This window comes from Eufriesea mexicana, unplaced genomic scaffold (assembly GCF_001483705.2).
Source record: "Eufriesea mexicana isolate 0111107269 unplaced genomic scaffold, ASM148370v2 scaffold572, whole genome shotgun sequence".
In the NCBI taxonomy this organism is placed as follows: Eukaryota; Metazoa; Arthropoda; class Insecta; order Hymenoptera; family Apidae; genus Eufriesea; species Eufriesea mexicana.
The window spans coordinates 1,238,689-1,253,305 of NW_016908738.1; the positions used below are offsets into that span (position 1 = coordinate 1,238,689).

The window sequence follows — 14,617 nt, forward strand, 5'->3', positions numbered from 1 at the left end:
CATCTTTTTATGGACACATACATCGCGTAAGATCAGCAGCACATTGTTTTTTCTTAATTTTTTAATTGTTTTATTTTTTTTTTTTGTTTCTTCTCGATTCTCGATCAAAGCAGTGTAGTAAGAGAGTACGGACAGGCGAACATCTGATAAATGGAGTGAACACGATAGTAAGGCTTAATTTAAATCTGTTAGTAAATTGTAATTCTGCGCACGCTAACATTCTCTGTGCACAGACGTGCTTGTTGCCGCGCAGGTATGCACTTGAACGAGGGGGGTCGGGGTTATCTCACTTCCTGAGCTTATCCTGTCCACTTAAAACATTATATCGTTTCTTTCTCTACTATTTCCTTATTCCTATACTCGTGTTACCCCTTCAAACGATGTCTTTATCTCTTTTCGGAATTGTTTGTTTGCTTCTTTGCTTTCTTTCTGCTTTACTCCGTTATCTTTTTCTTGTAAGAGTTATCTATATTGTCACTCCAGCAGATGCCACACGATTAATCCCCCACATCTGTTCCACTATCCTGCATCGCTCTCGTTCATCCGCCGCTTACTATTCCTGCGTTCATTTTCTCTGCCTAACATCGGAATCCTTATTGGGAGTCGGCTTGCTACGGAAGAAGGAAAAAATGATTATTAAATAAAATTAGATGTAGTGGTTGGTACATATGATATATCATTGTGTACAAGATATTTGAAATATAGGTGATATGGTAAAAAACCTGAATAAATGTAACCTTTTCAATATAAACGTCTGAAAGCAGTTACGAACACATTTTTGTAACTAATTCAAGATGATATAATATAAATATTTAACCATCTATTTATGAAATAACCTGTACAAAATTTCTAAACATAGGCGGATGGAGATTCAATCGTAAGGTCCCTACTTTTTGCATACAAATTTTTACGTTAGTATTTCTTTACTTTCACGATATTTTCCTTTGGCGAAGCGCCAGTAAAACTGAAAACGACGACACGACTTCAGGGGAAAAAATTTTAAGCAATAGCGGATCAGACTCAACCGCGCTGGTGCAGATGAGCGACGTGGTTTTTTGAAAAGGGACTGGATCGTCCTGTGACCTGGGAATTCTGGAGTCGGTGGTGTAACAGGAGGATCAACAGGAAGTTCAGAGGGTGGAAGAGGTCCGCGCAATGGAATATAATATTCCATTCTTTGGTCTCTTATGTTTCCGCACGCATCTCTATATCTAAACCCCAAAGAAATTTTAGCTTTAAACTAAATAAAACAATATGAAGTAACGAAAATGGAATAATACACACGTGTCAGGACTTTGATCAGTATCAGATTCCTCGAGTTCAGCCTTGTTTCGTTTCTTTTCATAAACTAGGATGATAGCGCACAAAACAACAACTTCCGCACAAATGCCTAGGAAAGGCCAGAGCGCGGCGAGCTTGTCTTTGATTCTGAGCAGTGTATGGGCCTCTGCTACGTGATACTGCGAGGTATCAGACAAATTATAGGATACCCTGCAGTAAACAGTGCCACGGTCGTTCATCTCGATATTGTCAACCATTAGGACAGCGCCATAGATGCTCCTTTCGTGGTCCCATCCGAGTTTAACGCGACCACTACTACGCGTATAATTCTGGTCACCAAATGTCCATGATACCTTAATACCAGGGCTTTGTTTACCGGCACATGTTAAATGCAACTTCTCTCCTTCCACCACGCTGATTGACTCAGGCATATATGCCGTGGGTCTTGCTGCAAATAACAAATTTTTGCTATTAAAAATATATACGATCGTAATCATCATATTTAATAGTATAAGAGCAATTGAAATAAAACAGATGATACAATATATTAAAGGTAATAATTTTAGATCGATACTTACGTACGATCCTGTATTCAGTGGAAGAATTAGTTCCTTTACAAGTGTAATTTCCGTACAAAGCATCTGCACTCTTTAGAAGCTCCAGATTACCTGTTTGATTATTTAACATAATTAAATCTTCATTGCCAGCTAATGCTGTATATAGCGGAACGTTCTCCTTGAACCATTGCAACTTTTCTCCTGCACTTTTGTTCGCGCATTCTAACATTAATGGAACATCCTTAGATGTAAGTACTCTGATCTTGATATCTGTATTAAGAAAAACAAATCGGTTAATTTGCATAAAAAATTATTTTACATTTTTCGCTTAGTAAAAATACATTGCTCGAACTTTAAAAATTAACATCATTTTATAAATGCGTTAACTTTACAATTTTTTGCTTAGTTAATAGAAAAATAACATTGGAAGTTTGTTTAAATTAAACTCGTGCATTGAAATTATATAACATACTTCTTCGAAATTTCCCAAGCTGTTCAAGATCTTATCTTTAATACTTTCTTATCAGAACAATTCAAGCCACCGTTATCTTTCAAACGTGTAACAAAAGTAACCTGAGAATCGATTTATCGTTTTCGTGAATAAAATACATTGTTACCCTTTGTGTTCCATTTATATTGCCTTAACATAGTCTTTGAAATATAGCTACTTACTCGATACCCGTTATCATCTTAACTTCTTCACCTTTTTACCTACATACTTCACACATTCGCTTAAAAAAGACATATGTTCTAATTTCTTCAACTTTATAATATACTACTAACGTAATCGCAACATAAGTATTCTATGATATCGATATAAGTATAACTGCCTGTTTATTCTTCTAACAACCTTCAAATTCTAAGAATTGACAGGCGACATTAATATTAAAAACGCAGGTATTACCATATTGAGTAATAAATGCTTACAATGACAAAAACACTCAAATAAAGTCACTTGTGACGGTAAAATAATGCACTAAAGCTACTCCAAGCGCGTGGAAACATATGCCTCGCTATGATAAGATTGCAAACAAATAACAATAGTAATATTACGTACGAGTAGCAAATCGTCGTAACGAGAATCACATCACGAAATACATTTTTAGGGAATATATACATTTCTTTGCAGCAGAGATATGTAATCATTAGAAATACGTTTTGATTAATTACAAACGTTCATCAATACATAGACCCTCAGAGCCATTATTTCATCTTATATGGTACAATTAATACATAGTAACAGGCAGTAACGGATCCAGAGTAGATATTAATCGCATTTACATTTTTGCGTGACTAATATACGTCCATGATGAAAGATCATGCATTATCACAAGCCAAAAAGAAAATGAGGAATAAAACCGTGTATGCTTTCACTAAAAAAGGCGATTATCGCGAACGATTTATATATAAACACTTAATTATAAGTGCAGACAGTGGATAAGCATTAGGCACATGTTAGCATTACAATCCTAATTCTGGAGTAAATTCCGTACTTTTGTAGAGATTAGCAAATAACAAATGGCTCGATAGTGGTTCCTAATTTTTGTGAATAATATGCATTTCCATAAATTCCAATTTTAATTCAAGTCAATTGGAAGACACCTGAAACTTTAACAAGTATTTCAGAAGTGTGTACAATATATTATTTTACAAGAATGTAAAATAAACTGATATTTAAAAAAAGATAGGAAGCTGTTATAATCTATTCAAAAATATTTGGTTACTACGAGTTACTTCATTGTAAACAACTGTACAAAAATCACATGTATGAAATTAATACACATTGTGTGCAGATAATCATTCATCAATATATAAGTTTTCAAGCAAGTATTATTAAAAACTCCTTTACTACAGATAAGGAGCTAAAGTGGGGAAGCTTTCTAAATTAGACAGCCAGGTGGGAATATACACTTGAAACGACTTCCAGCGGTCAGGTAATTTCAGACATACTATAATCTCCCATCATATTTTCAATAAGTCTCAAGCTCAACATTTTCGGTCCTTTAAAATTTACCATGACACAGAAATCACACAAACATCTGCTGCACACTAAAATATACAAACAATTATATAAGATTCATACGCAGACAACAAACATAAAATATATCAGGGTACATAAGCAAGCTACAGTAAAGATACATAATTAAAAGGCGTACAAGTAATAAAAATCTAAGCCGAGGAAGGTCGGCATACGAACCAAAGTATATCCACAGATGGAAGGACTCGTCACTATCTTGAGTGCATTTATAGTCCCCGTCATGGCTATCCGTAGCGTGCATCGCTCGAAGGGTGCTGCTTCTGGTGCCTATCGGCGATTGGACAACCAGCTGACCGCTTGCCAGTTCCGGCTCGAGCGATTGTCCGTTCCTGGTCCATCTGATCAAATCGTCCGGCTTCAAGTCGCTACATTCGATCGACCAAGATTGATTCTCGTGCACGACCGTTGCTCCTTTGTAGGTTACTTTATCGAGAAGAACATACGAGCACACATCAAGAGGTGTAAGACAACAACCGTCTGGGTATAATGATTTGCATGAGTTTCCACGAGGACCAGATCACGAATACTGTTCAAAAAGGGATAATACTACCATTGTTGTGTTGGCGACAACTTTTTGCACCGTATGGGGCGAAATGTGATTGACGAAAATTTCATTTTAAAATGTTCTTATTACTGGATATAGGTTAGGTTATACTGCGCAATCGCACTACACGACACTTCGCAGAAACGTGAAAAAGTTCAGAATATATTTTAAGATAATGTTTTCTACGATCGAACCATGCACATAACCTCTTTTTGTTAATCGATAGATTTTAAAATTTCTAAAAATAATTTTATTTTCTAGCATACATGGAATTCAGGACGATTAAAAGCTAAATATAAAAGGAAACTGGAATGAATTTTTGTAAGGCACTTCATGTGGTTCTTTTCACGTCCGTTTAAGTATAAAATAGAATCCTGATCCGTCCATTCGCAGCACAGGCTTGAAACCGGCCGGCGCCAAAAAGTCAATCATGACAAAGCGTGCAGCAAGAGTGCAGGAACGTCGGTTCCTTCGAACACGTTGATCCGGTTCCGCGGAGCAGAGGACATACACTCGACGATTTCTATTTATTTTTAGCGATTTATTCTTTTACAACACCCTGTCGTCCTCGTGGATACCAACTCGACCAGATGAAATTATAATGCATGCAGGCTCGGGGGAAAGAGACTGATAATCACGATCACGTCAGGCTGACCTATAAAGTAGCTGCTCTGGCTTCTGCCTTCCCAGTTAAGCAATTTAAGAATACTCTGTGACCAGAGATACAGAGATCGATGTTTGTTTGCAGTCTAAACATTTACGTAATATGATTTTCCTTGAGATAAATAATTAGTAATCCAGTAACTTTCATTTCTGCAACATAACTTCCTAGTTACTACAGGCAAAATAATATATATTGTACATTTGCAAATATGTGGTTACAGATTTTTAATTAACAAGTTTCACGGTAATATGAAAAGATTTCAAGTGTCTTATAGAGAACAGATAAATGAAGAACACAGCGGATCCCTTTTGTATTTACAATGTTGAAGATGTAATACTAGAACGCGAAGTAGGATGAGAACGAAATCAATAGCACAACGAACATATGCCGTATAAGACTAAGCATCAGAAGTGACTATAGCAAAATCGTATACTCCACGTAGGCACGGTTTGCAAAGTGGGTTGAAAACTCACTATTTATTCGTAGTTCGAACTGTTACCGCAAGTTCGACTTTCGGTGGTAACACTGTCGAAGAATAGATTTTTTGGAAATATTAATACCAGTATAATGGTAGGATATTAAACTTTGATAACTCTTTTTTAATTTTGTAAATGTATTAATCATTATAATTTACCATTTCTTTCAATCGTTGCAATACGAACCCGAAAAATAGCAAATGAGATGCAAGGTGATTATGAACGAATAAGGAAGAATTTGAAATTCCAACTAATATTTTCAAATATCTTCTCATTTTTATCTAGAAATAAATTTAAACGTACAATCGATTCGGGATAAAAATACTCTAACAAGAGTATAAAAGCATACATGCCTTTTTGTGATCGTATAACAAACTGCCGCGAACTAGACCGAACTGGAACTATTCAGAGTCATTTTTTGTCCGGCCTGGAGATATCGAGTTCCATGAAACGTCCAGAGGAACTTGTCGAAGAGATGCTGCGAAAATCTTTGAACGCTTCTCTATGCAGAAATATAGAAAACGATGGAGGGCACAGAAATTGGGACGCCCGTGATCTAGGACGCAATTTGGCAAGTTGGAATTGCACATACTCGTGAGATGGAGCACAAAAGTAAGAGAGCTAATGCTCGTAAACATTCAGCTACCCTGGCGACGCTAAAGATTGAAGATTTTTATCGACTGCGATGTTGGAACTACTGAACCCATTCAGAGAAAAGGCATACAGTTGGTATACTCAAAAAATACAATAAATAATTGATTACAATTACAAATTTCAAAAATGAATTATTTAATATTCAAAATTTCAATGGATACTTTATAAAAGCTTACTTTGTAAAAATGAAAATAACGAATGAAGGAAATGATAGAAATTTTCGAACATCGTTTATCATAAATTTAATTTACGCGCATTGGTTTCTGCATCCGTTCAATTTCGCCACATTATTAATTCGCTTGTAAGCGAGTTTAGAAGATAAACGAATTTCAAATACAGGTCGCTTAAAAGCCGGTCACTGCACCTCCTGATAAACTCATCAGTCTGATGTAAGAGAGGGTGGAGCCCGAGACGCGACTTTCCGATAGGAATACATTGCAATTTTTCTGCTCCAATAAACCTAACAGATAGATGAAATTACTCAGAAATATGTTTCACCGTTTTTAAACCAAATTCGTAATTCAATGTACTATCTATTTATTTTAATAATAGTCGTTATTTGAATCTTTCAAATTACTGGATAAATGCGCAAGGGAAATAGCCAAAAGTCCAATTCGTTTGGAATGTTATTTGTAGAAAATTACTGAATGACTATATTATTATTAGGATTTAAAGTTTTACGCACAAAATAAACACTACCAATCAATAACGTATTGTACAATAATTACCGGAAAGAAATCACGAACAATGTATTGAACTAAGCTTAACAGAGAGTTATTCATTGAACGGGACCAGTAAACATTTCCAAAGTCAAGCTAAAGATTGTATTCTTTGGTGTTGTCATGCTTCATTTATCATACTAACCGTTCAATGCCGTACACGAGTTACTTAAACGACATTTCCTCTAGCATAGTCTTCTTTTTGTCCTCGAGTTTAGATATTATCTCGAGACAAACAAAACGTACAACGTTCGAAATTCGATATCAAAAGCAAGAGACTAAAACAAACAGAAACGGACAGAACTTTTCTACCGTAAAAATTTAACAGAAATCATAATAGATAAAAACGTATTTATTCAGCAAAGTTGCTAACGTAATCTTCTCTGACGAATTGCTTACCGCGTTCATTTCCACATAAACTCAATGAAACTTTTCCAACGTACACACAACACTTCTACTACGTATCATCCTTTAGCAAGTGAAACATTGAGGGGGAAAGAAAAAGAATTTTTGTTCAGGATCTCCATTTTATAAAGATTATGATTTTAGTAGTAAACTTGAACAATTTGATGACGTAACAAAACTCACCATGTTTCTGGAAATAGTATCTAATTTGATCGCGTGCAATTCAGCTGGTAGTAGTTGTTCTATCCTATTACGTATAAAAGTGAAATTAACGATAATTAAGTTTGAAAAACGTGATGAAATGTTTTAAATTGCCTTTTTCCCTTAATTTTCCCATTTTATATTGAGATAGGACAGCATGGACCAATCTACGTGTGTTTACGCATGTTTACGTCAACCAGTCAATAAGAGATCCTGCCTGCCTTTCTTACGTCATTCTCAGGGAGGGACGGTAGATACGTGGCCACAAGTATAGATACGTTGCCAACGATACGCATGCGATGATTTATATAGTCAATCTGTATCTGAAAAGAACATATAAAGAGGAAACATTGGAATCATTGTGAAAACGATCATGTGTCAAATATATTCGATTCGAAGATCAGGAAAATTATTTAACTCAACGATACAAACAATAGCATTCTTCCGCCATTTTTTTTCTCTCTTGTTCCCACGGCAACCACGTTAGATCAGCCTATTCAAGTTTTCTTGGAAAGCCATTACAATTATCTTGTGTTAAGACAAGCTTGACACGAGCCATATTTTTTCCTCCTACGTTTAAATTTATAAGTAAAATAAAATGAAAAAGAAAAGAGAAATACATACGTACATACATACATACATACATATGTATTATACATTTACCAAACTAATTGTTTAACCTGAATCGAAATGAGCCAGTGTTTCATTCTGATTCGAATTCCCTTAGGTTAGGTATATTACTGGGTATCTATAACTTCAAACAATACAATTTACATTGTAACGTTAAATAATATAAAAAAAATCGAACACACGTGCTCCCTATGTGGACACTGAAATGCATTTTTTCTGGCACCTAATTACAATTTGAAAATTACACATAACTACACATCATTGGGATCTGGAGAATGCCTGTTGCGAAGAGACTCCACATGGGCATAGATTATACGAATAACATAGAGTGTCAGCATGCATCGGGATTTCAAGATATTCCGACGTAATTCGAAAGAAACGCTACTTGAGTCATCGATAGACGACGTTAGATGAACGCACACTCTCTTGCTACTTTCGCAACAGTATATAACTAACCATAAATTGTACTAATTTTATACGTAATATATTTTCGATTAACAATTTGTTTTAAATGATAATGTTAATGTTTATCTTGCGATAGAGTATATAAATGTAAAACAAATCTACAAATTAAGAGCGATCACAGGTGTTTTAAATTAAATGTTTCCGACTAATAATACGTTGTAAAACGACATGCACGAAGGTCACATAACCTAGCGTTTCGATGACGAATCGGTAAAATTATGAATATGCTACAACAGTGCATTCGAGTCGGTACACATCATAGTAGTATCTGCCAGCAGTGGTAACAAAAGTTGGGCATCAGCAAGAAGTATGATTCACCATAACGACTCTTCATAATTCACACTATCGTAATAGTATAATACAAATTCAAACTACTTATAATAACAATGACGTGTTTTCCCTTCCATTACAATGTTATTATACCTTAGACGGATCATATATTAATAACGATGGATAAATTTTCCTTTTCAGCAAAAAACACTTTTAACCACATTTAATAACTTTAAAAGTCATGGTTCCCAAAAATATTCAAGCTAAACAGAAAAAAGACCATTTATGATATTCTCAAGTTAATAAACGAATGTAACTTTTATCATCGTTGAATCTAACAATATCAGTAAATCCTAGTATAGCTATTTCACTGTAGCCGTTAATTCTCATAGATTACGCATTCATTATCTATATATCAGCAGTCGTATTTGAAACCAGTTCTAGCCTAGACCTAACCCAGACCTAGAATACAGAAACACGGACAAAAGTTTTCAGTCGGTTTAATCAGGCACGTTATGTAATAAACTAAAGATACCCTAATGAATTTATTTCGGTGATGCATAAAGTGATTCTTGTTGTTTGGCTGAAATGACGCGGAACAAGTAAACCAAAAACGACGGCCTAGTTAGTTGAACAAGGGTCACTAGTCGCTAGTAGCGTTGCTGCTTACATATCGATAGGATAACGTGTAAGAAAGCGGTCGATTGAAACGCACGAAACTGTTCGTGCCTTCGTGCTGAACAGAATATAGAACAGCAAACTCGGCAAAAAATGTATTATGAATCGATCGATTCACTTATGCCTGATTTCACGAACAAATAGATATTCTAGGTATTTTCCCTAATCTTTCTAATGAAACTGACATTTTAGAGTCTCTTTAGACTACCAATCAAATTATTTCTCAATTACTTTCTTAATAATACATAGTCACGGAAAATACATTATCTAGAGTGGTGATCCGCATATCTCTGAAATTCCATTTCTTATAGACGTGATACAACCTTTAACTACACAAAATACATATGGTCCTCTCACATCCCCGTTCTCGTATTGAAAAGGATGGATATCAATTTCTAGAGTAAACAAAATCAGCTTTTTGATATAAGATAAACAAATTTTATATAAATTTTCTTTTTTTTATGTATGTGATAATTTATGAATCATAATAACGTACGAGAGTTATTGGAAAAATGTTTTGTAGAGTTTGGAGTTTGCATGGCATGGTTATCGTTGCATTATCCTATGATATACGCTAAAGGGTCAAAAATAGAAGCGCGCTCCCAGGGTTAAACGTAAGCATTCTTCTTGTCTGGTTTGCAAGCAACGGCAAAACAGAGCGGATGAAAACATTCACCGTATTAGAGAATGGAGGTTAAGTTTACATTTCAATAAACAAGGCACGTGAGCTAAGAATATAAATGGCGAAAACGTGTGCTAATTTCGATAGTAATTTTACAAAATTAAATGTGAATGCATAAACCGTGTAATATCTCAAACTAAACAAGCCTCTACGATTAGTTCTTTCAGTTCTCCGGTCGAATGTAACGTCCGTAATGTCTACTCTTCCCAATTCCATAATACGACGAAGACAAAATGGAAATTATATTCGTAGACTCTGGTCTAAATATAAGTATTCTGACGAACACTTGAAATCTTTTCACGCGACACATTTTCACAGCTCGATGTACTTCGATTTTACCGACGGATCTTTCCGTTTATCAAATAAGATTTAAAACTTCCTTTTCCTTACGAACAATTGTGAATAAAAGATATCGTTGAATTCTAATGCAAAGACAGATTTTACTTCTCACAGCATCGCAGTAAAATTCCCTATCAATAGTCGATAAATATCTATCTGAGAACATGCTCGCGCAACATTTTCATATTTATTCGTGAATCACTGTCGGTAAATAACACGTAAAAATCTCGCGTTTTACATAATTACCGATCGAACACAAACTTCCGCGTAACGATCGCTGAAAGTCAGTGAAGTTTTCTGGGTAGACTAGTAAAATAGGGTCAATTGTTACGCAACAAAAGATGCTTGGCGTGGGTACTTTGCGTACGTCTCTCGGAATGTAGCAGCAGCATCGAATGCGAGCGAATCCCGGTGTCTTGGGTCGGTATAACCAGAGGTGCGCAACTCGGATGACCACAAAGGTCAAAATTCAGCCGATACATTACCAGATTACATTCCGAAGAGATACCCTCGAGCCTTTACACGTACGATTTTTACATAACATGAAAGTGTATTGTTGCATTAAAAGAAATGATGTTGCATTAAAATATATGTCAGTATATACGAAAGCATTAAGAGAATATACTTCTTTGCCAATAAGCTTTGACATAGTTGAAAATAATTTTTGAGCGAATACCATTGTTACCGACGGTTATCATATTTCAACGGAATTTACAATATCGATGTAAAATAATGCCAGACGTATCCTATGCATACAAGTGTACAAGACGTTTGGCTGCAACACACGTGATACCTTGAACGCTCTAGGTATCGCGACCGATCGAACGACCATAAACTATATGCGGTAATAATGGAATCGAGAGCTCTGGAATATCATTATTTCGAATCTCAATTTGTTTTAAAGCCACTTCACGTAATCTGATGAGAAAAGTTGTTCAAATATTCATTTAATTCATAAAAGAACCGTGGTGAAAATGGGTTGATGGCATCATATATTCAATGCCGCGCTGGGATACTCACACTTCTAACGCGATGCAGTATAATCAAAACTAAAAATAGAATTTCATAATCTGTCAAGACATGTCGCCTGTATTAATGCGATATGTCCGAACAAAATCACATTCTAAAGAGGCATTTCCAACTCGAAACGGGAATTCTTGCATATATTATGCGTGAAATGTATAAATATATTAAATATGGCAAAATAACCTTGCTTACAATTAGTACACATATGACAAAGATATACTTCAAACACCATGTGACAAGTGCGTCATGGTACTAACGATGTTCTTAAACCTACCGAATTACAATCAGAATTTCAGTTTTGTAATCACAGAAATTAAATTATAACAAGGTAAACGTCTTTGAAAAATTTCAAAGAAACACGGAAAATCGCGAAGTCTCTATCAGAAAACGTGCACTTATATTTATTTTTCTTTTTAAGAAGATCTGATTGACATTTTGCTTATTCAACACTCGCAACAACGGTTTCTTCGTGTCAATTTTTTATGGCCGTATACACATGTTAGTATAAGAGTGTGAAATACGTAAAATTCCAGCTTAAAAAAGAATTTCAATCTCGAATATTTTTCGAAAAAAAAGAAAAGAGCTCAATCGAGTTCGTGTGCAATATGATAACGCGACGAACTTATAAAACAGACGATAAAAACGAAGGTAAAGGAATCAGATACGAATAAATGAACTGCTGAATGGTAGGCAATCCGAAAGAGAGGATAAATCTCACCTGCCTGGACCGTGACGAGGGTGCCCGCTAAATATAGCATCCCCAGCAGCACAAAAGCAGCTCGCCTCTCCATCTCGTGGCGCTGATGTACGCGATGGCGCGTGACTGTGTGCACTTTGCAATTTCGTTCAGAGAGGGTTTCTAGAGAAGAAACCACAAAATAATGCCACCTAGGCTGAGTTGCCGTAGCTCCGTTTTCGCGATCGTTGCCACCGTCGTATCGTTGCCGTCGTTGTCGTCACCGTCACCGTCGTTGTCGACTCCTGAACACCCTTGCCGTTGTCAGCAGCTCCTCCTTTTCGGCTGTCCACTCAGCCAACTACGATCAAGCCCCACTACTTTCTGCGATCGTTTACACACGCACTCGTCACTTCGAGCCACGCCGTACCATTGACGTCTGAATTATCTTATCGTTATCTTGCACCGTTTTTATCTCGGTGTGCACAAAACAATGCCAGAATCCTGTCTAGCACCGTCAATTTCTTGCTATTTCACGGACTCGAGATCGTTACAGAACCAACGACAATTAGCACCACGATCCGCAGAAAGAGCAATGTCAGGAAAAATGGCTGCCACTGTCTTCTGCTTAATTTTCTGCGTGGACGTCTCTCTTACTTTCTCAACTGTCGTTCCCTCCTTTTCACTCTCTGATACACTGTTCACATACGTCCTCTACGGCCATCCAATAAGTTTCATAAACGCATGCGCGTTACTTCCTTCCAAAAAATATAGATACTAGAACAATTTTTTTAAGCATAGTTTGTGGACCAATTCAGTGTGACAGCAATATCAAATACAATTTAATTTTCCAACTACATGATGTTCTTTAAATAATAAAATTATCATTATGAAACCAAATAATTTTCATTATCACATTAATCATTATGAAAATTGTCGTTGTTTTATCAAATACTGTGTTTCATGAAGATAAACTAAATTATAGATATACAAATTTCTATTGACAAAATGACTAATATTCTATTGATGACCATTATCATGGCGATGACATAGTAAATTAAGTTATAATATATAAATTAAAATTGCACCATAAGATGTAAATTTCCTTCAATAATTAAAAACATTATATCATGATTTAAATACATTTAACTTCGTTCATTATTCAGTAATACCATACATGAGATTACATAAAAAAAATTATCTGCAAGAAATTATTATATATAAGTTTATATAAATTAAATATTCATATTCGCTTGTATAACAAAATATTAAGGTACAGTAGATAGAATAAATGTAAGTATAGGTATTTTCATAAACTTATAAAGTTTTAGTAATATTACGAAAATTGAAATATCAGTTTCACCAACTATAAAACTAGCAACACAAAAATAATAATTGACAAATTTCCAAAAAACTGATCATACATCCGAATTTCTTCTTTTTTTTTTGTTATTACTAGTACTTTATATAAAATTCTTTTTATATTACATATATTATACTACATTGATTAACAATCACATATGTAGGTAGCAATTTAGTGGTAACTCTCCTTTCTGATACTAAATGTTATCATTAAATTATATTTCTGACATAAGTTCACAAAACTAAAAAAAAATGACAAAATTTTATAATATTTGTTTAAATCTGTTCGTTACATAAATTATTTGCCAATTATAAATTACTGTTGTCCTCTTAATTAATGAATATTATCATATAGTTATTCAATACCAACTGTTGAATTAAGCAAAATCATAGATAAATTAAATTAAAAACATAAATTTATGGAAAAAATATATAATCTTTACTCGATTTCTTTAAATATAGCCTTTGATTATTAAACAAATATTTTTATTTAAATCAGTTTATAACTTTTCTAATCTACGAAGTATATATATATATAAAACATTTAAAATTAAAATATGTATTTTTTGAGTATAAGAAATATATATTTTGTGTAATTAATATGTAATCTAAAAAAGAACTAGAATCAGTTTGTAACTATAAATCAGTAATTCCTAGTAGTACTTTCTATTGACGTACAAATATTTTATTGATATAAAAATATATTAAGAGAAATTTTTTCTAAATGATATTGTGTCTGTAATATTATACGGAAAGGAATTGTACAATTGAATCATAAATACGGGAAATAAGTACATTTGTGATAAGATAAAAGTAGATTACAGTAACTTTCATATCATTTAATCAGACTAATAGATAATCAACATATATTACATATACAATTACATATACAACTTGTGAAACACTTAAAATTAGTTCAGTCATTCCAGTAGTGAGCATAGAATTCAGTT

The 14,617-nt window shown here is 34.4% G+C and overlaps 1 protein-coding gene across 1 annotated transcript; it reads right to left on the reverse strand.

The window, feature by feature from the left end:
• Window positions 1-343: 343 nt before the first annotated feature.
• On the reverse strand, window positions 344-12,991 carry Bsg (immunoglobulin domain-containing protein Bsg). Its single transcript, XM_017897862.1, has 5 exons — window positions 12,348-12,991; window positions 4,036-4,299; window positions 1,860-2,108; window positions 1,285-1,729; window positions 344-611 (listed from the first exon to the last, which is right to left on the reverse strand). The coding sequence occupies exons 1-5, from the start codon at window positions 12,418-12,420 to the stop codon at window positions 566-568; spliced, it is 1,077 nt and encodes a 358-aa protein (XP_017753351.1). The 5' UTR covers window positions 12,421-12,991; the 3' UTR covers window positions 344-565.
• Between the last annotated feature and the right edge of the window lie 1,626 nt (window positions 12,992-14,617).